This window comes from Aquarana catesbeiana, linkage group LG03 (genome assembly GCF_042186555.1).
Source record: "Aquarana catesbeiana isolate 2022-GZ linkage group LG03, ASM4218655v1, whole genome shotgun sequence".
Taxonomy (NCBI): Eukaryota; Metazoa; Chordata; class Amphibia; order Anura; family Ranidae; genus Aquarana; species Aquarana catesbeiana.
In genome coordinates this window covers 649,799,627-649,823,800 of record NC_133326.1, presented here as the reverse complement: position 1 = coordinate 649,823,800, position 24,174 = coordinate 649,799,627, and the positions used below count along the sequence as shown (strand labels likewise).

Genomic DNA, 24,174 nt, shown 5'->3' with positions numbered 1-24,174 from the left:
TGCGTTATTGTGGGGTTCAAGGGGTTAAAGCAGGCAGTGAGGATACAACGCCTCCATACTGCCTGTCAAATGCTCTCTGAAGAGCGATCCGCATTTGACCAAAGCGTGTGTGAACAAGCCCATTAATAAACGATCCAGCAGGGAAAGTAAAGGTTCTTCATATTGGACACTGACCCAGGAACCCACCAATAGAGTTGGGGGGGGTGTGTCCGTGCGTCTGCGGGGCAAGGAATGCCTCCGCTGCATATAATTGGCTGTGACAGCTTCCTTGCGAGATAGCTCAGGTGGCTTTGGATGGTGGATCACACTTCAGAGGACGATTGACAGGCAGTGAGGAAGCATTATGTCGCCTTCCACTGCCAGCTTTAATCGCTAAATACCAAACCGCCGCGCTGCAATCACTTGCATTGCACACAGTTGCAGGGCAGTTGCAATGCGGCCCCGTTCAGGTTAATGGGTCACTTTCGGATGGCAGTACATCTCCCGACAGCAGGGATTGACGAGGGTAAAAACTAGAAATGTGCAATTCGTTTAGTTCCCAATTCATTTTTTAACGAATTTCGGCAACTTAGTTAACTCTGAATTTTCGAAATTTCGAATTTCTGAATTTTTGAAAAGTCAAAATTTCAGAAAATGGAAAATTCGGAAATTCGAAAACCCGAAAATAAAAACGAAAAATCTGAAAATTCAAAAGAACGAAAATCCTAAAATTCGAAAATCTGAAATAATAACTATCTGATAATAACTTAACTATTACTAACTATTAAATTATAGGTATTGGAATTTTCTTTTCAAATTTAGCTGTTAGTGAACGTAACGAATACGAATTTATCCGAAGTTACGAATTATCCGAAGTTACAAATTATCCGAAATAAGGAATACCGTATCTAAACGAATCAAACATAACACATTAATAATAATAAATAACAATTATAATAATAAAAATGTATTATTAATATTTATTATTAATTTGTTACGTTCCATTTGTTGATGCAGCATTCGTTATTTCGCATAATTGGTAACTTCAGATAAATTTGTATTCGTTACGTTCACTTAACAGCCAAATTTGAAAGGAAATTCCAATACCTATAATGTAATAGTTAGTTAATATTATTTAGTTCGTTATTATTTCAAATTTTTGGATGTTCATTCTTTTGAATTTTTAAGGATTTTCTTTCTTATTTCGGATCCTCGAATTTTCGGATTTCCGAATTTTTAGATTTTTGGATTTTCGAATTCTGAATTTCCGGAAATTCAGAAATTCTAAAATTCAGCATTCGAAAATTTGGAAATTCAAAAATCCGTAAATCCAAAATTTCAGAATTTTCAGAATTCCCAATTTAAAATTTTCAGAAAAAACCCCCCAAAAGACTGATTAAACGAAAACAAACAAATTTTTCGGCAGTGCACATGCCTAGTAAAAACCCTTGTCCACTGGCTTTACAGCTTAAGGCTCAGTTTTTACCGCCCCCAACCTCTAGTGTAATGGAATTTGAAAAAAATTCTGGACAGCCGCACTCCAAGAAATAGCCTTTATTTGTCAAAAGGAATCAAAAAGTACATGCAACAGCAGAACGAACAGAAGAGCTGACGCGTTTCACACTATCAAACAGTGCTTAATCATGATTAAGCACTGTTTGATAGTGTGAAACGCATCAGCGTTTAACAAATAAAGGCTATTTCTTGGAGAGTGGCTGTCCAGAATTTTTTTCAAATTTCTTTGATATATGCATTACCAGCACCAGTGGCTTCCAAACAAGAGGAGAGGTTCATTACAAACTGATCTGCCTGAAGCGGTAACACCCTTTTTTCCCAACCTCTAGTGTACATGAGGCCTAAATTTTTGTAAATGTTTTCCTGCAGTTTTGCATTGTTTTATATAGAGGTAGCACACTTATACTGTTATACGTGGCAGATCTGCTGACCAAGGGCAGCTTTACACTTGGGGGTTTATTTATAAAAAAGCCACTGGACAAATGACAGAAGCATTTGCCCAGCTGTTATTTTTCGCCCATATTTTATCTATTAGGTTTATTTTCCTTCTGATCGTCAGCTCCATCTAGTGGCCATAATGCCATATTTTCCAGAAATATCTTAATAAGGAAAATACCACCTTATGACCACTAGATGGAGCCAGCGATCAGAGGAAGTGCAGCTGTTAGACGAAATACAGTGAACAATTTTTTACGGCTGGGGAAATACTTGTGACATTTTTTATAAATAGGCTCCACATTGCAACATGTTACATATGAACCCAAGAGAAGCCACTTCTTCCGCTCCATTGAGTGTCCAGCTGTAAACGCTCCGGGTATATTCCTGACACGCATTGAAACTGAAGAAGTTTCTTGGATAAGCTATTAAACATCTTCAACATTCCAGAACAAGTGCAGTTGGATGTGATTACTATGAGATATATCATGGCATGGATCAATGAGAACCTTCACCAACATAGAATGCTTCAGAACTAATTCCTCTCTTTTTCCCTTTCACCCCAGGCTGGGCAGACCGCTCTTATGTTGGCAGTAAGTCATGGACGTCTGGACGTGGTCCGGGCTTTGCTGCAGTGTGGGGCAGATGTCAATGTGCAGGATCATGACGGGTCTACTGCACTCATGTGTGCGTGTGAACATGGCCACGCCGACATAGTCAGCCTGCTCCTGGCAGAACCTACATGTGATGTGTCTCTAACAGACAATGTAAGTCATAGTGTGACACTAACTGTTCAAAACTCAAGAGGAGTCTGTATAATACTAAGATATTGCAGGGAACATTTGCTGTCTGTATATTGCAATAGAGCAGTGCTCTCCAAACTGTGGCCCGGGGGCTGGAAGTGGCCCTTTGCTTGCCTTCACCTGACCCTTGGGGCACTGTTCCTCACTGATATTAACAATGGGGCATAATTCCTCCCACTGACACCAATGATGAGGCACTATTCCTCCCATTGACACCAACGATGGGTCACTATTCCTACCACTAATACCAATCATGGGGCACTATACCTCCCACTGTCACCAACGATGGGGCACTATTCCTCCCACTGACACCAACGATGGGGCACAATTCCTCTCACTAACACCAACGATGGGTCACTATTCCTCCCACTGACACCACAGATGGGGCACTATTCCTCTCACTAACACCAATGATAGGGCACTATTCCTCCCACTGACACCAATGATGGGGCACTATTCCTCCCACTGACACCAATGATGGGGCACTATTCCTCTCACTAACACCAATGATGGGTCACTATTCCTCCCACTGACACCAATGATGGGTCACTGGGTCACTATTCCTATCACTGATACCAATGATGGGGCACTATTCCTCCCACTGACACCAACGATGGGGCACTATTCTTCCCACTGACACCAACGATGGGGCATTATTCCTCTCACTAACACCAATGATGGGGCACTCTTCCTCCCTCTGACCCCAATGAGGGGGCACTATTCCCCCCACTGACACCAACGATGGAGCACTATTCCTCCCACTAACACCAATGATGGGGCACTTTTCCTCCCACTGACACCAATGAGGGGGCACTAGTCCTCCCACTGAAACCAATATTGGGGCATTACTCCTCCCACTGACACCAATGATAGGGCACTATTCCTCCCACTGACACCAATGATGGGGCACTATTTTTCCCGCTGACACCAACAATGGGGCACTATTCCTCCCACTGATAACAATGATGGGGCACTATTCCCCCGATGATACCAATGATGGGGCACTATTCCTCCCACTGACACCAATAATGGGATACTATTTCTCGAATATTAAAAATAGGGCATTGTTCACTCCCACGGACGACCTGGAAATTTTCTACTCCCACAGTGGTTTTCTATTCTTTATCACGACAGTCCAACATGCCAGCACCTCAGTTGTTCCACCGACAGCTCCCCCCACAGCAGGCTGACCATGGGTATATATAGGAGGCCTGCCCCCTGCCAATCCTAGTTGGGGATTGATCAGGGCTCCCACATGCACCCCATGTCACTCCAGCTCTCTGCCCAGCCCCTTTTCCAGAACCTTCTCCCTCCCTGGAAACAGAGGAGGTGCCCAAGAGCTGAGGCACATTGCAGTCACTTGCTGCTACACTAAAACCACTCCCCTGCCCCCAGATCAAAACAAACAGGCCTAGCTCACAGCTAGGCCTGCCTAAATTTACCTGCACTGGCAGAAAAAACACAAACACTACACTAGCACCTACCTACCTAACCTAGAGGGTGCTACATGAGCATCAGAACTGGACCACAGAGCAAGAAGGTGGCCTGTTCTGATGAATCGAAATTTTCTTTTATCATGTGCATGGCTGGGTGCATGTGCGTCACTTACCTGTGGAAGAGATGGCACTTGTATGCGGTATGGGAAGAAGGCAAGCCAACGGAGGCAGTGTGATGCTTTGGGCAATGTTCTTCTGGGAATCCTTGGCTCCTTCCATTCATGTGGATGTTCCTTGACATGCACCACCTACCTAAACATTGTTGCTGACCATAGTACACCCCTTTATGGAAATGGTATGCCCTGATAGCAGTGGCCTCTTTCAGCAGGATACCGCGCCCTGCCACACTGCAAAAATGGTTCAAGAATGGTTTGAGGAACACAACAAAGAGTTTGAGGTTTTGACTTGGCCTTCACATTCTCCAGAGCTCAATACAATTGAACATCTGTGGGATGTGCTGGAAAAACAAGTCTAATCCATGGAGGCCCCACCTCACAACTTACAGGACTTAAATCATCTGCTACTGATGGCTTGGTACCAGATACCACAGCATACCTTCAGAGGTCTAGTGGAGTCCATGCCGCAATGGGTCAGGGCTGTTTGGATGGCAAAAGATGTACCTACCCAATATTAAGTGGTTCGGTCATCATTCTGTTATGCCTGATCGGTGTATAGGACTAGGATCTCTCTCTAGAGGGGTCTGCCCTGTGTATATTGTAATAATGGAGCAGTATAATACACAGATGTGACTGGGATCTCTCTCCAGAAGAGTCTTCACTGTACATTGGGTAAAAAATGAGCTGTATAATACACAGATATTAGTAGGATTTTACCTACCTCAGTCGGCTGTGTGTATAAGAGAATAAACTCTGCTATATTTAATTATATTTCTCTTTCTAATAGGATGGGAGTACTGCTCTGTCTATTGCGCTGGAAGCTGGGCAGAATGATATAGCAATGCTTCTATATGCTTATAATGCCAAAACATCTAGTTCAGTAAGTATATTTTCTCTGTCCCTCCCACCATAGGGTGACATTGACAGGGGGAACTATGTGACATGGGGTCTGACTCAATTACCACAGGTGCTGGACACTGACTAAAGGAGTTATATGACATGAAGTCTGTCCTTTCTAACACAGGGTGACACATAGGGGAAAATAGGTGACATGGAATCTGTCCCTCCCACTACTGGGTGACACCACCCAGAAGAAGCTATATAACACAAAGTCCGACCCTCCCACCACAGGGTGACACCACCCAGGAGGAGATTTATGACATGGTGTCTGTCCCTCCCACCACAGAATGACACAGACAAGTGGAGCTATATGACATGAAGTCCGTCCCTTCCTCCACAGAATGACACAGACAAGAGGAGCTATGTGACATTAAGTCTGTCCCTCCCACCACAGGGTGACACCACCCAGGAGGAGCTATATGACATGAAGTCTGTCCCTCCCACCACAGAATGACACGGACAAGAGGAGCTATGTGACATTAAGTCTGTCCCTCCCACCACAGGGTGACACCACCCAGGAGGAGCTATATGACATGAAGTCTGTCCCTCCCACCACAGGGTGATACAGACAGGGGGGAGCTATGTAACATGGAGTCTGTCCCTCCCACCACAGGGTGACACAGACAGGAGGAGCTATGTGACATAGAGTCTGTGCCTCCCACCACAGGGTGACACCACCCAGGAGGAGTCCCTCCCACCACAGGGTGACAGACAGGAGGAGCTTTGTGACATGAAGTCTGTCCCCCCCTCCACAGGGTGACACCACCCAGGAGGAGTCCCTCCCACCACAGGGTGACACAGACAGGAGGAGCTTTGTGACATGAAGTCTGTCTCTCCCACCACAGGATGACACAGACAGGAGCATACTGGGTGATATTGTTTTTTTTTTTTTTTTTTTTCCTATCACATAGGTATTACCACAGCTCTTACTACTGTATAACACTACTTATAGTAGCCCATGTAATACTGTTGTTTGATGTAATTGGATATACTATATCAGGATACTTGAGAAAACTTTTTGGCCAAGTACTGATGACACATTATGTATTATTTTTTCAGAGTGGTGGTGAACAAGCAAACACGCAGCACGTGAACCCAACAGATGAATCCCAATAAGAGGAGGATTTGGGGTTTGGAGGTTCCACCCATCATCATCTACGTCCTGTGTCTACCCAATTAGGGGGCTGAGGAGGATGGGTACCAATGTCTGCCGTCCATAGACACTGCACTGCAAGAACCACTATGCACCCAGCTTCAGCACCATGGAGAGAGGGAAACCAGGGGGTGGGACAGGTGGGTTGGGTTATCTACCGAAGGTGAGCAGTAAAGTACAGGACAGGAGTCAGAGGTTTAGGGAGAGTGGAGGAAGTATGTGTATCATTGGGACACCTGAAGGAGAGGAACTGAAGACAAAAACATAGAGACAGAGGAAGCAGAAGGAACATCAACCAATAAGATTCCAGCTTACATTTTTTGCTTCAGGCCAGGAAACGACAACACACTTCTGACTGACTGCTAGAGGCAAGATTTCCTGTTTTCCGTGCTCAAAAGCTGTACTGATAAAATACTTAGACTGCCATAGCTGAACTCTTCATTTCGAAATCCTTGTTGAGTGGTACAATGTAAATCTAACGGCTCCATTACTATCTGAGTCACCAACCAGCAACAAGTTAGCAGAACAGGTCAGTGATCCAGTAAGTACTGGAGCCAGAGACAGTCAAGCAAGTAGCATTGTCAGATATTCACCAATAGCAGCCTTTGAGTTTCAATAAAGACAGGTTTCCTTTAAGGACTGACCTCTTAAAATATCTGAAATAAGACCTGTCTGGATTTCCTCACAACAGCCAAATCCAGACTTGCAGTTTCCAGGTGTCTTTTTCAGGTGCATTTCTGAAACTGAAGAGCCCATTCACATTATTGCTCACCAGCACACCATGCCAACAGATGTACATTACAGTGCAGCAGAACACTTGACTTGATCTTTCATGCAGTACAGTGCACTGCCGAAAATGTTGCATGCAATTTTTTTGGTCCATTGTGGTGCATTCGGCATCCTGTTAAAATGAATAGGCTGTCCCAACACAATGCATGGTAATGCCCATTAGCCTAATGCAAAGCAGTGGATCCTGCTGGTGTGAATAGGTCCAGATTGCCCTGGGACAGAACAGATCTCATTCCAAACACATGGAGGAATGGAGGCACATGTGTTCTTTTTTGGCCTTAGCAACCAGATAGTCACACTGGTTGTTGTGTGCAACCAAGACAGTTTTAAGATACTTTGATTAATAAAGGCACTTGAGGAGGACTTCTTATTTAGTCAGTTAGTTTGAAGCAAGAACTTACCAAGAATTAAAAATATATAAATTAATAATCAATTAAGTGATATTAGACAGGGCAACTGATTACTGAACAGTAATCTACTATACTGAACTACTCAAGGCAGGCACTGCTTGCAGGTTAATATTGCTATATGTTATATGGCCAAAATTAGTGAACACCCCTCAAATTCATTGAATTAATTTGCATAAAACCAGGTCCATGAAGACATGGTTTAAGAAGTTTGGTGTTGAGAAACTGGAGTGGCCTGCACAGAGTCCTGACCTCAATTCTCCTTTGGGTTAAAATATGAGCCAGGTCTGCCAGCCAACATCAGCACCTCACCTTACAAATGTTCTTTAGGCCGAATAGGGAGGATATGACTCCATATTAATGCCCATGGTTTTGGAATGAGATATCCACCAAACTATCACCAGATGATGCAAAATGGCTTTGTGGTGCCCAGAGAGTCCCAAAACTTCAGCTCAAGCTTCTTGTAATCCTACCTTGGAGCACTGTCTTTGCAATGTGGGCATCTTGGTGACCAACAGAGAAACACCGGTGGTGCCTGGTGTCCTCTTGAGCTCCATGTAGCAGCAAAGTTAAGGGTTACATTGAGCATTTGGCTTATGAGGTTTGTACAGTTTTTTAAGTACAATCTATCTGGAGCCCAGTTTTCTTGGATTAGGTTAGTTCAGTATGGTTGTGTAACATGTTCACATTTAAGTCTGTAACAGGGTGAAGATGGCTTTGCTAAGAGGAATGAAGGAAGCTATAAAAATGTTGTAGAACTGAGGTATGTTGGAGAGATGTGCCAACATGGACAATGTAGGGCTGATTCTCTTTCTTGTAGGAGGAGGTTGCTCCGAGATCTTTTCTGGCAAATAATTTATATGAGAAAATGCCATAAACTTGACTCCCGAATGGCTTATTTTGTGAAGAAAGGGACTTATTTAAAGTGATCAGCTACAGACTATGAGGAAGAAGCAGGTGATAAGATGGAAACAGGAAGATGCAGGCAGAGTAAAGAAAATCTGTCAATTTTTTCTATTTAGGGCAAGGTAAAAGGTTCTCTTGATAGGCCCTGCCCCTATCACCTACCCCCTTTCCCTGTGCTCACCCATTACTCCTTTCACCTATTGGAAGCCTTGAAAATATGCAGTGCATTTAAATCTGGAGGAGCACCCCACCTTCTCGCCTTCCTCCCAGAATGGAGCCAATCAGGCTTATGTAAGGATTGGTTTCAGCACTGGAGGCATACAGGGCAGCAGGGAAGTGTGGGGAAGATAGGTATCAGTTGGGTGGAGGGTGGTATTTTAAGAGAACCTGTCACTTTGCCCTGAATAGACAAAGTGACACATTTTCTTTAATGCAGAGATTAGACCTTGAGATGGCTACAGCATGGTATTTAGCAGGGTGACTGGAACGTGGTATGGACAAAACTGGACAAAGGGAATGTACAGTTTCAGTTTAAGTAAGGTGTACGGTATGTTAGAAAGTAGGTCCGCTCAAACATGACATTTGAAGATATCGAGTCACTTACTGGCTTCTTAAATCACCCAAGGACATTATACTGAGATCCCATGCTTGTTACCAGGCCGCTTGCCTCGACCATTATAATAGCATTTTAATTTTTCTGCTGAAGATTCCAAGAAGTATAAGCCAATGGGAGATATAACCCAGCTGCATCTACACATTACTGGAATATCAGTTATTGGTGGACTGGCATGTTGATTAAGCAATAAGAATGATGGAAATAATGAATTCAGATACAAGATGGGCCCTCTCCCACAACGCTCCTCTCTCATTTGCTTCCGTACACCAGCCAGTTAAGCTCATTCCATACAATTCTGCAATAATATTTCTGTGTATTGGTTGTAATAGAAGCACTGCAATATATATATATTTTTGTTATCCATACTTATATGTGAAATGGTTACGTCGACTACCTGTATTTTATGTATCACTATATAAATATATGTATATAATCAACAGATTTAAGTGTGTCTTGTGACTTTGGGAAAAACTCCAGTAAAAACTTCCACTATTTCCCCATCAAGGGGTATACCAGCATCCCTGGAGCGTACAAAAAATTCTAAATGGTACAAATAATGTTAACACAAATTTTGTTGTTAAAACATTACATCATTTTATTAAAGAATTGTTTAAAACCATATAAAAGGTTGATGTTATTTAGATTTGTTTGGAATATTTATATATTAGATGATCCTTCGTGTTTATTCATCCTATAGCTAATGTAAAATATTTTAAATAATTTATACAAAACATGACAATCAAAGACATCGATGGGGAGATAATGACTCAACACGTTTCATGGACTAAGAGTCCACTTCCTCAGGAGGTTTTAGGAGGTGGGTGTATGCATTAAACACTACCCTATATTACTTATGCTCTCTTACCTTTTTCGCTTTGTTAACCATAAAAAACATAATCACACACAACACGAACTCAGCAAATCCAGTGGTGTTCTGTAGTGATCCGCCACTGTGCTGTTGCACACCCAATCCTTCGCCTTAATCTTCTTCTCTAATTTCATTAAAAGCCGGTTGTCTCTTCCGGGTTCTTGCAGCCAGCTCCCTGGTGATGCACATGTACTGTAGGAAGCCATGGTGCATGCAGTGTACTGTGTCCCTTAGGCCTCCCGGGATGCGTGATCTGAGTATCCTTGGTGGCTGCGGGCAACTGAAGATGTAATTTTCACCTAGGAGAGAATCTCGGAAGTGCGGGATGATTTATAAAAAAAAAAAAAAGGTATGAAAGAAAATGTCTAATTGTGAGAGGAGGGAGAAGGAATGAAATGATGGAAGGTGGGTGGGGAAGCAAGTGAAACATGGCCAAGTAAGTGTTGAATTCCAGTACTTACAAAGTTCTCCTTTTTAAATAAAAAAATATATTAAATGCTGTATTAATGACTACAGCGTTGAATTCATTTGTGCTTTTTATATCTACCCAGCTGCATGTGAACCTGTCAGACATTTTAAATGCTTTAACATAGGTGCATAGAGCTACCTTTATTAGGTAGAAAACTCGCCTCATACCTCTCTGGCATTGGTTTCACTTTGTTACTAGGAGCCTAACTGAGCCTGATCCTGCATCCTTGTTCCAAGTCTGGATGAAAACCTCAAACTTTGCATCCATGTGTCTGTCCTCACAGGTTTCCTCTAACTAAGCATTGTATGTCATAGTTGTAGAATGTCATGGCGGTTGTGTCATGTGTCACTTGACACAGATCCACTTCGTTTGAGATGTCATACTGCCAGATTTACTATTGGGGCAGTCTATCTCAGTGGTCTGCTACCTAATGGCAGACCATCTAACCAGACCTCTATTACTATTGTTGGGCCGCCTGTTTGTGGCTGTAATCTCTCTCTCTGCATCCTTGTCCTTCATTTTCATTACTGCTCCCCTCCATTCCTTCTACACACCTTTTTTCTCCTCTCCACATCCCTACTTCAACTCTGCACCTCTCTCCAACCATGCAAAACTGCCTATGGACCCATCTCCCACTATGCAACCCTTCAACACTGTCCACCCTCTCCATCCCCTTACTGCCTGTGGACCCTTCTCCAACTATGCAACCCCTTACCACCTGTGCACCCCTCTTTAACTTTGCACCCCTCACCAGTGTGCACCACTCTCCAACTATGCAACTCCTCACCATTATGCACCCCTCTAAACTATGCAACCCCTTACTACCGTGCACCCCTCTCCACCTAGGCAACATCTTACTACTGTGTATCCCTCTCTAATTTTGCACACCTCTCCAACCATGCAACCCTCTCTGTCTTTGGACCCCTCTCCTACCATGCACTTCTCATCATCCATGGACCAATCTACAATCAATAAACCCCTCAATGTCTTTACACCCCTCATTAACTATGCATACCCTCACCACCTGTGCACCTGTAGTGCAACCGCCCTAGAGGCCCCTGGTGTATGTGGTTGTCTCCCACCCTACACAGCCAGGCACACAAATTTTCCATTCACTTCAAAGACAAAAAGCAGTCTTTGCAGCTTTGTTTGTTTTTTCAATTAGGGGAATTGAACTTGGATTGGGGAGGGTAGATATGGGATGCCCATTTGATCAGTAGAACTCTTTAGGTACTTGAACTATATACAAGCTTTCCTCTTCTACCTCCAGCACAGACTTGCTTGCAGAACAACTCCCAGGACCAACTAGCACAAGTTTCAGGTTCAGCACAGTCTCATCTGAATCTGGACAAATGCCCTTTGCAGGCAGGACCACGGGCCCATATGGTGTAGCCAAAAAAATAGAAATCTTTGGTGTTAGCTGTCCTATCTGTGGCTACTGCTCAGAGCACCACCTCTTCTGGCACTGCCAGCCTTCCCTGGCTTCAGCTGCCCCTTTCTCCTGCCCATGCCACCACATTACTCCTGACTGGCTCTGAACCCATCCCACTCCTCTCAGGCATGCCTCCCAGTCCTCCTGAGGCTATGTCACTCACCAGCCCTCTTGGCTGTTCCGTTTCCTCCTGGAGACTTGCCTGGCAGTGTTCTCGCGCTGTCCTCTCCTTGGTCCCATGCCTCCTGGCCGGGACACCTCTGTGTGTCTTGAAGAGGTTCCTGTCCGCACTTGAGCCCAGGCACAAGGTCACACCCCCCTCCCCCAGACTGGGGAGCTCCCTCAAAACTCCATCTCCAGCTTCCACCCGAACTCTCCACACTGCCCCTGCTAGGCTGACACTGTGTATTTGAGGGGGCCTGCCCCCTACCAATCCTTCTGTTGGGGATTGGTCAGGGCCTTCAAAATACTCCAGCTAGCTCCTCCTGGGCTTCTCCTATCTGCTTCTGGAACCTTCTCCAAGTTTCCAGCTAGCATGGAGGAATTCACCAGAGAAGCTGCTGATGAGTCATCCAGCCTACCTGAGTCACTCAAACCCTGACCCAGAAAACACACAGGCTTGGCTGCCAATTTACCTACACTAACAAACAAAAATCCTAACACTCTAGCAAAACAGCTAGGGGGTGCTACACACCCCTCTTAAACAATGTAACCCCTCACCACCTGCACACTCCTCTCCAGTTATGCAACCCCTCACCACCTGTATACCCATCCTTTCTCTCTTTTCTTTCTGTTTTCATATCTGTTTTGTCAAGTTTGTATTCATTTTTATTAATATTAGTACTAAATAAGACAATAGGAAGGACCAAATCTTCTGACTAATCTCTTCTAGATCACAGGAAAGTCACTCTTTTATTGCCATGATAGTATTCTGTGTGGATCCACAAATAGATATGTAGCCCCCCCCCTGACCTCCGGCACCGGGGAGGGCTGAGATTTCACCCTGCTGATTCTTAGGCATGGTGGGTGTGGACAGTTGCAAAAAAAAGGGTGCCAGTCACTTTTAGACAACCTTAGAATGGACACCCTGGAGCTGTAGGCAGACAGAGCAGCAGACAAAATTGGCCAGTGTAGACAGCAATACAAAACAAAGGGCCTTAATCTTGCACCCAATGTTCTGTATTCCAAGTAGCAACCGCTGTCTCCAATAGCAACCAACAACTCACAACTCTGTGCAGGGTTTCCCTTGATGAGTCCGTCTTGGCGCTTTCCCAGCCTCTCCACAGTCCACCACTCATGGAAGAGTAAACTCTGGTACTTCATCTCAGAACTCCATCCTTCTCCTCATGCCTCCAGGCAGCAAAGAGGCTCTCTCCTGCCAGAGCCTCGAACAGATGGTCAGGCCTTATGCAGGCCATACATGAATCAATTCTGAAAAAACGTTCTTTCTAAAATCAGAAATTTCGTGCGATTTGTGATCCGATGATGCCACCATTGATTTTGAAATTCAACCAACCAAGCCTTCAATTTCACCTCATGTTACTACAGAAAATAATTTTCGTGTCTGGGAATCTTCTTTTCTTTTTGGGAATTTTCTTTTCTTTCCAGGAATTTTCTTTTATTGTGCTCACGCGCATTTCTTTTTCTATTATATTTCTCACACGATTCTTCCATCATTGATTAGAAAATCGTTTGTTTTTCAAAAAATTTCCAACATACCCAATCACTCAAATTTGATGGCTGCGCATATATCAGCCGTTGCTGCGGCTCGCTAATGGTGAAAAATTTGAATGAAAATTCTTAGAAAAGATTTTCGAAAGAAAATTATTTCGGAATTTGACCCGTGTATGGCTGACCTTAGACTCCAGGCCTCACCCAACACGGCTGTTCCTCCCATATCCACTCCAGACCAAGGTTACTCCAAATATATACACTCTCCCAGCATGCTCAGTGACCAGAAACTCCTACTGATTGGCTGAAAGAGATATGCATATTCATAACTCAGTCTCATCATACTAATGCCAATGGCAACAGTGCCACCTATTGACAGAAGGGAGGAACCACAGTTAAACCAGGCTTATGCGAAAACCCGAATATTCACAAAGACTACACATTAGCCAGGTTAGTTACCACCTAGCACAGCTAAATTTACTAGTAGCCCTTGTTTAAGACAAGGGTGCTACGGATAGATAGATAGATAGATAGATAGATAGATAGATAGATAGATAGATAGATAGATAGATAGATAGATAGTGATACCACAGTGACATCTGCTCCAAAAATGATGGAGCAGATGCTTGTGGTGGCAATTGTCCTCTGTGCCCAGTGAAGAAGACGTCTCTGATAGCCCCTACATGTGTGTTTTTTGCAAACATATCTTTTAGGTTTTGCAACAAGGAAACATGCCTAAATCAATATAGTTTATTATTTACAGAAACTTGAAACTCATTTTCTAAGTGTATGTTAAGAAGTAAAAGTACCTCCTGAAATTGTCAGAAGTGCTCATTAAACTACATGAGCTAAAGGTTGAGAGTCTCTGCTTCTGGCCAAAATATTATACTTTATCATTTCGCAACTGACTATCCAGAACATTTAAGTGTTTTTTGATGATAAAATAAAAACTAGCGAATGCAACAAAGGGGTTCCTCTTTTGAAAAAAAACATATTCCTTTTCCAAAAGCCCATCTTACATTGTATTCTAAACCTCAAGAAGGGATACAAGAGCATTATATGATAGCTTGCTTGATAGATTGCATATCCCTGCTCTAAAACATTGTAATGCAAAGGTAACCAACTACTGTGTATTGTGATGTGCTGCCTGCATTGCTAAAAAAGGGTCAAGTTTGGTTTTAGGTGTGTTTGGGTTTGTCGGCAGCCCACTAAACATTAATGGGCTGCCCTAAGCCCAATGCAGGATGTAAAGCGTGTTAACATACGTGCATCAACACACAGCAAAGGTATAAGGCCTCATTCACACCAGTGTATATAAGCATACATGTATGTGAAAGGTTGTACTTGCCTGCCTGGGATGCAAAGGTGTTCCATGTATCCACGTTCAAGCAGACCCATTCAGGTCTGTTGGGTTGCAGTGGCATGGACACAGCCGCTGGACCTAGTTTGGCAGTCATGCAGGTGCACAATATTTCTAGATTTTTACTGGGTCACACACCTGCAAGCAGGTTCAAATAGCCAGTTAGGTGCTGTCCCATCCAGGAGGGTGGGAGTTAATGCATTTCCCGGTTCTTTGGTCTTTTTGGCAGGTTCTTCCTGGACCTGGCCCACTAATCCCATGATATAAAAAAGGGACAGTGGTCTGGAACAGGATAGGGGGTTTGGGTCGCTTCGGCTTGGGTTCCCTCTATCAGCATGTTCCCGAAAAAGGCCTAGTGGAGAGCTGAGACCAATGCCTGTAAGGGAGTGAGGCGTAGAATAACACCCGTGAGAAGCAGAAGGATGTCGTTCACTACTATCTGGATGTAAAGTCATCAGAACCTGGGGTTCCCCCGAAGACACCAGCACTGGAAGAATGCCTCTGATGGACTTTGTATTACACAATCACTACCTTTGCAGGTATGCTGTGGTAGCACACAGCCTGTAGTTAAAGTTAGGGAATTAGGGGAGAATTATTCCTTTAAATGTCGGACTCTGTAATTGCACTTTTGCACTTTTCTAATTAAAGCTTTTGAACCGTTGTCCTTGCCTGGTCTGATGCTACTGAAAGGGGTGCATTGCAAGTAATGGCACACATAGTTCAACGAGTGGGTCTTAAACACATTAGAGTATGAAGACATTGGTGTGGTGTGGAGTGCAGTGGTGTGAAGACACAAGTTATACCTAGGGTAACGTTAGTTTTACAGCTGCCTGTCGATAGCGTGTACCTGTTATAGGTGGAATGGCCTCTAGCAGCGAGGGAGATGTTGTCGGCAGTCCTTCTGTCAGTGGTCTGTATCCCAGAGCAACGGCAGTGGATTCCACCGCAGAGGTTCCCATCCTGTACAGAGCTACGGAGGTTCAAGTGTTATTTGTACATGTGGAGCTTGCGCAAGGTGCACGGCGGGACCCACTCCACTACTAGGGAATGGTATGGAATGGTAGTGGAAAAGCTGGACAGGTGGTTGTGGACAAGGCTCAGCATGTCCTTCCTAAAGGCAAGTTATTGAGAAGTTGTACATTGTCACAGGGACCCGAGAGTTAACTAGAGAACAGTTACGGTGCAAATGTACATAGTGTACGTTCATCTCTGAGAGAAGACAACCACTTTAAGGTTGAGTGTTCCCCCACGGCAGCCTCAGCCTTGCCCTTGGGCATTGATGAAAATGGCACAAAGCAAAGGTACCCCATGTGTAGTAAAGTGACCCTGTACAAGGTGCCTAGCATGGCCAGAAGAGCCCACCCCGGGGTAGGGTTCTCATGTGGCCCTTGCTTGGCACTCAACAAGGAGGACGTGATAACAACTCTGTCACCTTGAACCGCCCCTACTCTACACACTACTGTACATTTATTTGTACACTAAAAATAGCTAAAGTGTAGATGCTGCAGTTCCTCCTAATACCCAGAAGGGGGCAGTGTCTACATTGGGAAGAAAAAATAAAAGAGTATTTCAGAATGGATTTAACTGAAATATATTATACAGTGTTTATCCTTCACCGGATTGTGTCCTGAAATCTATGTTATTATACTGAATTATCAACTACCAGTATAATAAAATGATAATCGGGGTGGCTTGTCCATTAAGAGCGCACGGGCGCTGCCCCCCCCTATCCATGCGTCCGGCCTCTTTCAGGGCGCCGGATCGCCGGATGCATGGATTTCAATGCGGGGTGGGTGTTTTTTTGAAGCATCTGATTAGACCTAGAGGCTCTAATAGGCTTCAAAATAGAGTGGGCTCGGGGCGTATAGAATGCGAACGGAGCCCACCCAGGTGTGTTACAACAGCAAATGAATATTGTAACACTGATACTCCTCCCGGCCAATCAGGAAGTGGATTTTGAGACCTGTCACCCGTACATGTTGGCTGAAAGGACAGGCGATCCTATTGGATGCATAGGAGGAGGAGGGGAAGAGATGCCCAATGCCCGCTGCCCGATCCCGCTGCCGCTGTCCGCCACCTAGATGGGGTAAGAGAGCTGGGATGTTTAAGGGTCCTGCAGGCCCCTGGGGGGGGGGGGTGTTGTTTGTTGCCCCCCCCCCCCAAAAAAAAACACCAGCCGCCACTGCTGAGAATATATACACTGATAATGATCACACCGCACTGTATAATGATACCGAGTGTATATACACCGATAATGATCACACTGCACTGTATAATGCTACCTAGTATATATGCACCAATAATGATACTGAGTATATATAATACACCAATAATGATCACACTGCACTGTATAATGATACTGAGTATATATACACCGATAATGATCACACTGCACTGTATAATGATTCAGAGTATATATACACCGATAATGATCATACCGCACTGTATAATTATACTGAGTATTTATGGTCGAACATAGACCGGAGGTGTTCCCTGGTCGGCTGGAAGGTAGGCCAAGAAAGGGGGCATACCCAAGATAAGTAATGGATAATTGTAGAAGAGGAATGCGCAAGGAGGTGCCCTAAAAAGGGGGAATAGTTGGGAGGGTATCGTGCACCGGAACCGACAAGGGATACAGGGAGTCCCCCTGGACTCCTCCCATAAATTCAGGCCACCATACTGGCCTTCTTATTTATGGTCAAAGACCTTCAACCAAGACAGATATGGAACCACATAAAGATGCCACAAGACTTACAACACATCATAGGCCTGAGGTGTGCCCTGGTCGGCTGGTTGGTATGCCAAGAAAGGGGGAAAAAATACTAGGATACGGAAGTAATTCTTTATTGGTCCAATGACATTTATTGAGCAAGCTTGGTGAAGGCTTGCGACATTTCTACCTGAAGGTTTGGGATGTACCGGGCAAGGCCAGAGGATTTCCCCCTGCCCAACCTCATGATTCCGTGGTCTGACACCCCGTGGTGAGATGCGGCTGAAGCCGCTCCAATCCGAAAAGAGTGTCCGAAATAACGGCCGGGGTCAAGATCTAGGTTAACCAAGAGGGTACGAATGTGTCTGATGAACTGGCTAGTACACAGAGGGCTGGCAGGGAAAGATAACAACGAGCTGGAGTCAGACTGGCTGGGCAGATGTCTCAATAACCGGTCGAGGACCGCTACTGGGCACCAGACTTTATAGGTCTGAAATAGCATGACATCGACCCCAGGGCCAGACTGTTGGCTTTGGACACTGCCAGGTGTAGGACAAAGTGGTCTTGAAGATGAGCCAGATGGGGTCTGCGTAGGACCTGGCAACCGGGGACACTATAGGTGAACTCGCTGGGCCGTAGGAAACTGTGGAAGGCTACGTAGATAGTCGCTTGGATGACCAGGCTGGGTAGCAACCCAAATGGGGAACGTGAGAGGATGGCTGACATGTCCCTGAACGTGGCACTTGAAATGGGTAAGCGCTTGTTATTGGGTACTGGCTAATGCTTCTGGATGCCACGTAGTATGGCTTTGACTGCGTGTGCTGCGAACAAGAAAGGCTTTCCTGGGTCCTGCAAGGACAGAAAATGATGGATGCCGGCCAAGTACAGCCTGATGGTGTTGTGGGACAAAGCCATCTGTGTGTGACAAAACGACACAAGGGCCAGAACGTGCTTGATGTCCCATGTCGGAGACCCGGGGTATGAGGCTAGAAACCTGCAGTATGCGTTCCAGGTGGTTTGATAGGCCTTCAGTGTGTTGCGTGATAACGACTGGTTAATGAGATGGGTTGCATTGTGAAGGTGTTCATTTAGCCCATCATCAGCTACAAGCCAGGTGGGAAAGGAGAAGTGGTCAGGTCGGCTCCGGGTTTCTGCAGAAAGAACAATGTGTGGTTAAGATGTGACAGTGCGTCTGCTACGACATTGCACTTGCCCGAGATGTAGGCACAGTGCACATTGAATTTATGCTGAAGGGACAACTCCACCAGCTTGCGCAGGAAGGACAAGATGGCTAGAGACTTGGTACTGCCTTTGTTGACAAAATGTCGGCCGTGGCTAGGTTGTCTGTGGCAAAGACCACCGTCTGTCCTGGCTAGGTGTGGCCCCAGACCCGAGCTCTTGCCACGATGGGATAGAGTTCGAAAAGGGAGGACGACTGGCTAAACCCAGGGATCAGGAGGATCTCTTGTGGCCACGTGAACCAATGAGGGCCAAAAATTGCAGCGAAGCCGGTGGCGGCTGCGGCATCTGTGACTATGTGAGGTGATGAAGCTGATGCCTAATGGAATAAACATGAATATGCCTTCCAGTTTGCCAGATACTCGTCCCACATTGCCAGATCAGCTATTGCTGTTTGGTTCAGTCTGAGGACTTCATCAGGGTCCTATGCCTAAGAGAGGAAACCAGGAGCCATAAAATGAAGAATCTCCTCTGAGAGACAATCCTCATGGCAAAATTGAGCATCCCTAACAGGGACTGTAGCTGTGTCTGTGTACATCCTTGCGATAGGGTGTGAATGACCAGCCTAATCCGGGCCAACTTGTTGGGAGGTAGGCTAGCCTGCCTGGAGCCAGTGTCAAGAGTGATGCCTAGGAAGGTGATGGACTGCAAAAGTGAGTTTTTGGTGAAGTCAAATGAGCCTTTCCATTTGATAACGCCACTGCCAGAGAGACGGCTCGATGGGTAGCGGTTTGAACGCTTGAGAGCTTGCCCTTTGCAGATATGCACCCCCCCCCAGCCCCCCCCCCCCCCCGATGGGGGCCGGCATGCCCTGGACAGCACTAGAGGTGGAGGGGTAGGCCAGGTAACGTCTGGAAGCTGTGTTGGAATATCAGTTTGCTGGCACCCAACCGACCTGAGAGAGGAAGACAGACATGCGAATAAGTGGCCGTGAACGTGTGCCACTGAAAGACAAGTGTCAATAACGTGTTTGCAAAAAAGGAACTTCATAAGGGAGGCAGAAAACAAGAAAGCAGAGAAATCGAACTCTGCGTGGGGAGGAACCATAGACCATGCTAGTCGTTGTCGTGATCGTATGTTTGTAAGATGAGAACGGAACGTGCCGACTTGTGTTAGAACTGAGAACCAAAGCATTGTATGAGTTGCGAGTGAGTGAGAATGTACGAATGAGATGGTACGAATGGAAGAGAATGGAAGAGAAGAGTTGCAAAACACAATAAAAAGTAAGAAAGGAATGCGAAAGACAGAACAAGGAAGGACAGGCGCAGTGAAGAAGCCGATTTGCGTTCTGAAGCGTTGAACGCTGTTGAGTGGAAATTTAAAAAACTCTAAAGAGTGCGTGGCAACCGAGGTGAGCCAGGAGGTGACTGGCCAGGTAGCCGATAGCTCGGGTGCCCATCTGTGCTGAGCACAAACCTGTGGACCAAAGCCACCAGAGCCCCAGAGGAGAAGTTGAAGTCTGGTGTGGCCTAAGTAGTTTGTAACGTGTGCTCGGCTAACTACGCTTGCACTGCCAGCAAGCCCAATGTTTAGCGACCTTGTCTGCGTAGGTGAAGGGTCGCCCTTCGAAAACAGAGTGTAATGCAAAGAAACATGTGACAGTAACTAACGCCCGATGAGCAGCCAACATCGTGTATGTGAAGTGAACGTAGTGAAAGGGTGCTGTAGGATGATGTGAGGGTGGAACCAGTTTTGCCCGCCCTAGTTGCGAAGTCCTGGTTGAGGCCAAGAAACTTAGTCGACCAGGAACCTGTAGAAAAGGTGACATAAAAGTCCAGGTTTTAACCTGACATGGAATGAATCCTGACCCACCTCCTAACATGTGACTGACCCCCCTGGGTGAAGATGCAGACACTATGCTTGTTGTGTTTTTTTTTTTTTTAAACAAAAGGTTTTTTTTATTCTTTCACTACCTGAGAAAAGGACATCCAACCTGGTGCAGGATAGGTTGCTTGTAGCAGGTGCCTCACGAGAGAGACCGAGCTGCAGGAAGCTTGTGGCGTGTGTGATAGATGGAATCGACTTGTATTGTGCCAAGAATTTGAATCGTATCACCGGCGCGACCGGAATTCGAATCGGGCTGTAGGGTGTATGAATGGACCCGATTCCGATCATTGTTCCACCGACACGATTAGATTCAAATCGGGCTGTAGTGTATAAATGGACCCGATTCGAATCGTTGTGCCCCCGACGCGACTAGATTTGAATCGGGCTGAAGAGTGTGGGAATGACCTGTCAGAGTATACGAAGCCGAGTATCAGCTGAGTTCTGAGCATGTACGAGAGTATGAATGGATTGGTCTGAGTAACGACTAGTAGCTTATGGCAGATGCCTCACGATAGAGACCGAACTGTAGTAAGCTGCGTGATAGATGGAATCATGATGTTTGGTGCCGAGTATACGAATCGTTGTGCCGCTGGATTCAAATTGGGCTATGGGGTGCATAAATCTGCCTAACGACAATTGTGAGGCCTGTGACTGGCCTAATGCGGTGTTGCAATGTGGTGGTTTTGCGGGGGACCTGTGCGTGGCTTGTGGGAGTAACAAATATTGTATGGAGGCGACAGACTACGAGTTAGTGATGTCTGAGCCAAGTGATGTCAGATAACCACTGGCAACGACTCAGAGGTTCTTACCAAACTACGAACGATTCAGTACGTGATACGCCGATGCGACTGGGATTCGATGTCGTAGATTGTTAGGGTGCCACCCCCCCAAAAACTGAACACATACCAACCACCCAGCCCAGAGGCTTAATCAAAATGTAGACAAGTCACCAAGTGAGTCTTATTGCCACCTCAATCAGCCACAGAACCCGTGTAATCAATACATGCTCAGCTCCAAGGGATGAGGCTGCAACTACATAGATCCCATAGAATCCTACAACCAGCGAAGCCTGTGCCGAGTGATGTCAGACAACGGAGGCTTGCATCTACGAACAAATCATATGTTTGTAAAAGGGACGACAAACATCTACTTTGTTCTATGCCTGTGCCGAATAATGTCAGGACACGACCAACAACGACTCGGAGGCAGCCAACTACAAAAGGGATGCAGGATAGGAAACATAACGAATCGCAGCATTGCGTATGATACGAAAGGTTCAAATCCTACCTGCAACAGCGAGCAAGAACGGCCGACGAAGACCACGAACGAAGAAACACACTGGAATCGAAAGCAGGGACTCACAAACCATCAAGTGAGCTGGGAAGAGCCACGCCTGTTGACGTGATGTATCGTGCACCGGAACTGACAAGGAATACAGGTGAACGTGCTGCTTAAATACCCCCCCGCCAGACTCCTCCCATAAATTCAGGCCATACTGGCCTTCTTATATATACACCGATATTGATCACACACCGCACTGTATAATGATATGAGTATATATACACCGATAATGATCACACCGCACTGTATAATGATACAGAGTATATACAGTATCTCACAAAAGGGAGTACACCATTTTTGTACATATTTTACTATACCTTTTCATGTGACAACACTGAAGAAATTGCACTTTGCTACAATGTAAAGTAGTGAGTGTACAGCTTGTATAACAGTGTAAATTTGCTGTCCCCTCAAAATAACTCAACACACAGCCACATAGCCCTGGTTCGGCGCATGCGCGAAGGTTCCTCGTCGCGCCTGCGTCGTTCGGCTCGGCTGTTGACGCTGCCCGGCGCATGCGCAGTTGCCCGCAATGGGGCCGGGAGACGCCGGGTTGATCGGACCGACGGCTTCCGGTCAGGATGTCCCTATATAGGGGGCTGGGCTCTTGCTCCACTGTGAGACATACAATTTGTCAGCATTATATGAGGACGGAGCGCTCCCAGATCCTCTCTTTGTTACTGTGGGGTAAGTTCAGCTGTGGGTGCCTTTTTCTGACATGACCCCCCCTTTTTATGCAAACTGTTACTGATCTTGCATTGTATGCTGATCGCTATCTGTATGTTTGTTTCCTTTGTATATCAGAACTGCAGCCCATACAAGCCACTCTGCTTACCTACAACTACCTGATACACTTGGGAGGTTCCTGCTCCGGTTTGCTGCCCATCCGACTTCTTTTCAGATATATCTTTACCTTTGATCGCTGTTAGCGATGTATTGATTAAATTCACTATTGTGAGCATTATTCTTTTTCTTCATACTCATTTGGTAAGCGTTTTTTTGATGCTACTTTTTTGATTACAGACCCCATGCCCTGCTCTTTTCCCTTTTTCCCCCTTTTTCTCCCCCCTCCCCTTCTTCCCCCCTTCCCATCTCCTCTCCCCCTCTTTCCTCCCCCCTTCCTCCCCCCCCCTTCCCCCTCTCTCAGTTCCCCCCCCCCCCTCTTCTGTTCTTGTCCCCTATTGTTTGTTTATGTGTTCCCTTTCCCTCGTTTCTTTTTGTTTCTTCCCCCTTTTGTTCTGGGTGCGAACTTTAAACACCTTTGAACATTTACATCTTATTTTTTAGTCTCACTTAGAACTTACTCATTTGTCTATCTTAAATTTTATCACCATACGCTCTTACAAGCCTCTTTCATGGGGGCCCTCCTAGACCACCAGTCTGTGCTGTCCTTCCATTCGAGACCTTAATCTTTTATAGGGCCTCTGCCGTGCCTCACCCTGGGTAGGGCAGAATTTCTAATAAAGCTATTACCCATATATTTTTCATGGTTTACATTCTGAGAATAGCTTTTAATTATTGTGATTATGATGTTTGCTTTCTTTGTTTGTATTTTTAATAGAACCTCTAGCTCCTGAAGAAGCGTTCCTTGTCAACGTGAAACATGTAGAGCAATTAGAGACTACACCACCTTGGAATACCCGACCTGCAGTGCTCTCCTAAATCCAACTTTATAGGGGAAGTGTACCCTTTCTTTTACTAGGAACCATTGTTTAATCTGTCTGTACATAGCTATAGAGAATTATCTAGGAGACTGCAGGATAGGATTCACTATGGTGTATTTGACTGAGTTGTATGCCTATATCAGATGTGTTTTTAAACTCTTATGTCTATTCTCTGTGTTTTTTGTATGTGATTAATAAAAATTAAGTTTTTTATATTTTTTGTAGTTCATTATGGTTGTGCCCTTAAAGTCCCATTATCTAGCCCTTTGACACAGCCATTAATGTCTAAACCACTGGCAACAAAAGCGAGTACACCCCTAAGTTAAAATGTCCTAATTGGGCCCAATTAGCCATTTTCCCTCCCCGGTGTCAAGTGACGCATTAGTGTTACAAGGTCTCAGGTCTGAATGGGGAGCAGGTGTATTAAATTTGGTGTTTTCGCTCTCACTCTCTCATATTGGTCACTGGAAGTTCAACA

The 24,174-nt window shown here is 45.2% G+C and overlaps 1 protein-coding gene across 1 annotated transcript in view; it reads left to right on the top strand.

Annotated features, from left to right (window-relative positions):
- The window catches only part of KANK2 (KN motif and ankyrin repeat domains 2), a 148,654-nt gene extending 139,098 nt beyond the window's left edge, over positions 1-9,556 (top strand). The window contains exons 12-14 of the mRNA XM_073622616.1: positions 2,496-2,696; positions 5,132-5,224; positions 6,304-9,556. Coding sequence (XP_073478717.1) covers positions 2,496-2,696; positions 5,132-5,224; positions 6,304-6,360 — 351 coding nt within the window. The 3' untranslated portion in view covers positions 6,361-9,556. The remainder of the gene's footprint in view (positions 1-2,495; positions 2,697-5,131; positions 5,225-6,303) is intronic.
- Positions 9,557-24,174: the final 14,618 nt, after the last annotated feature.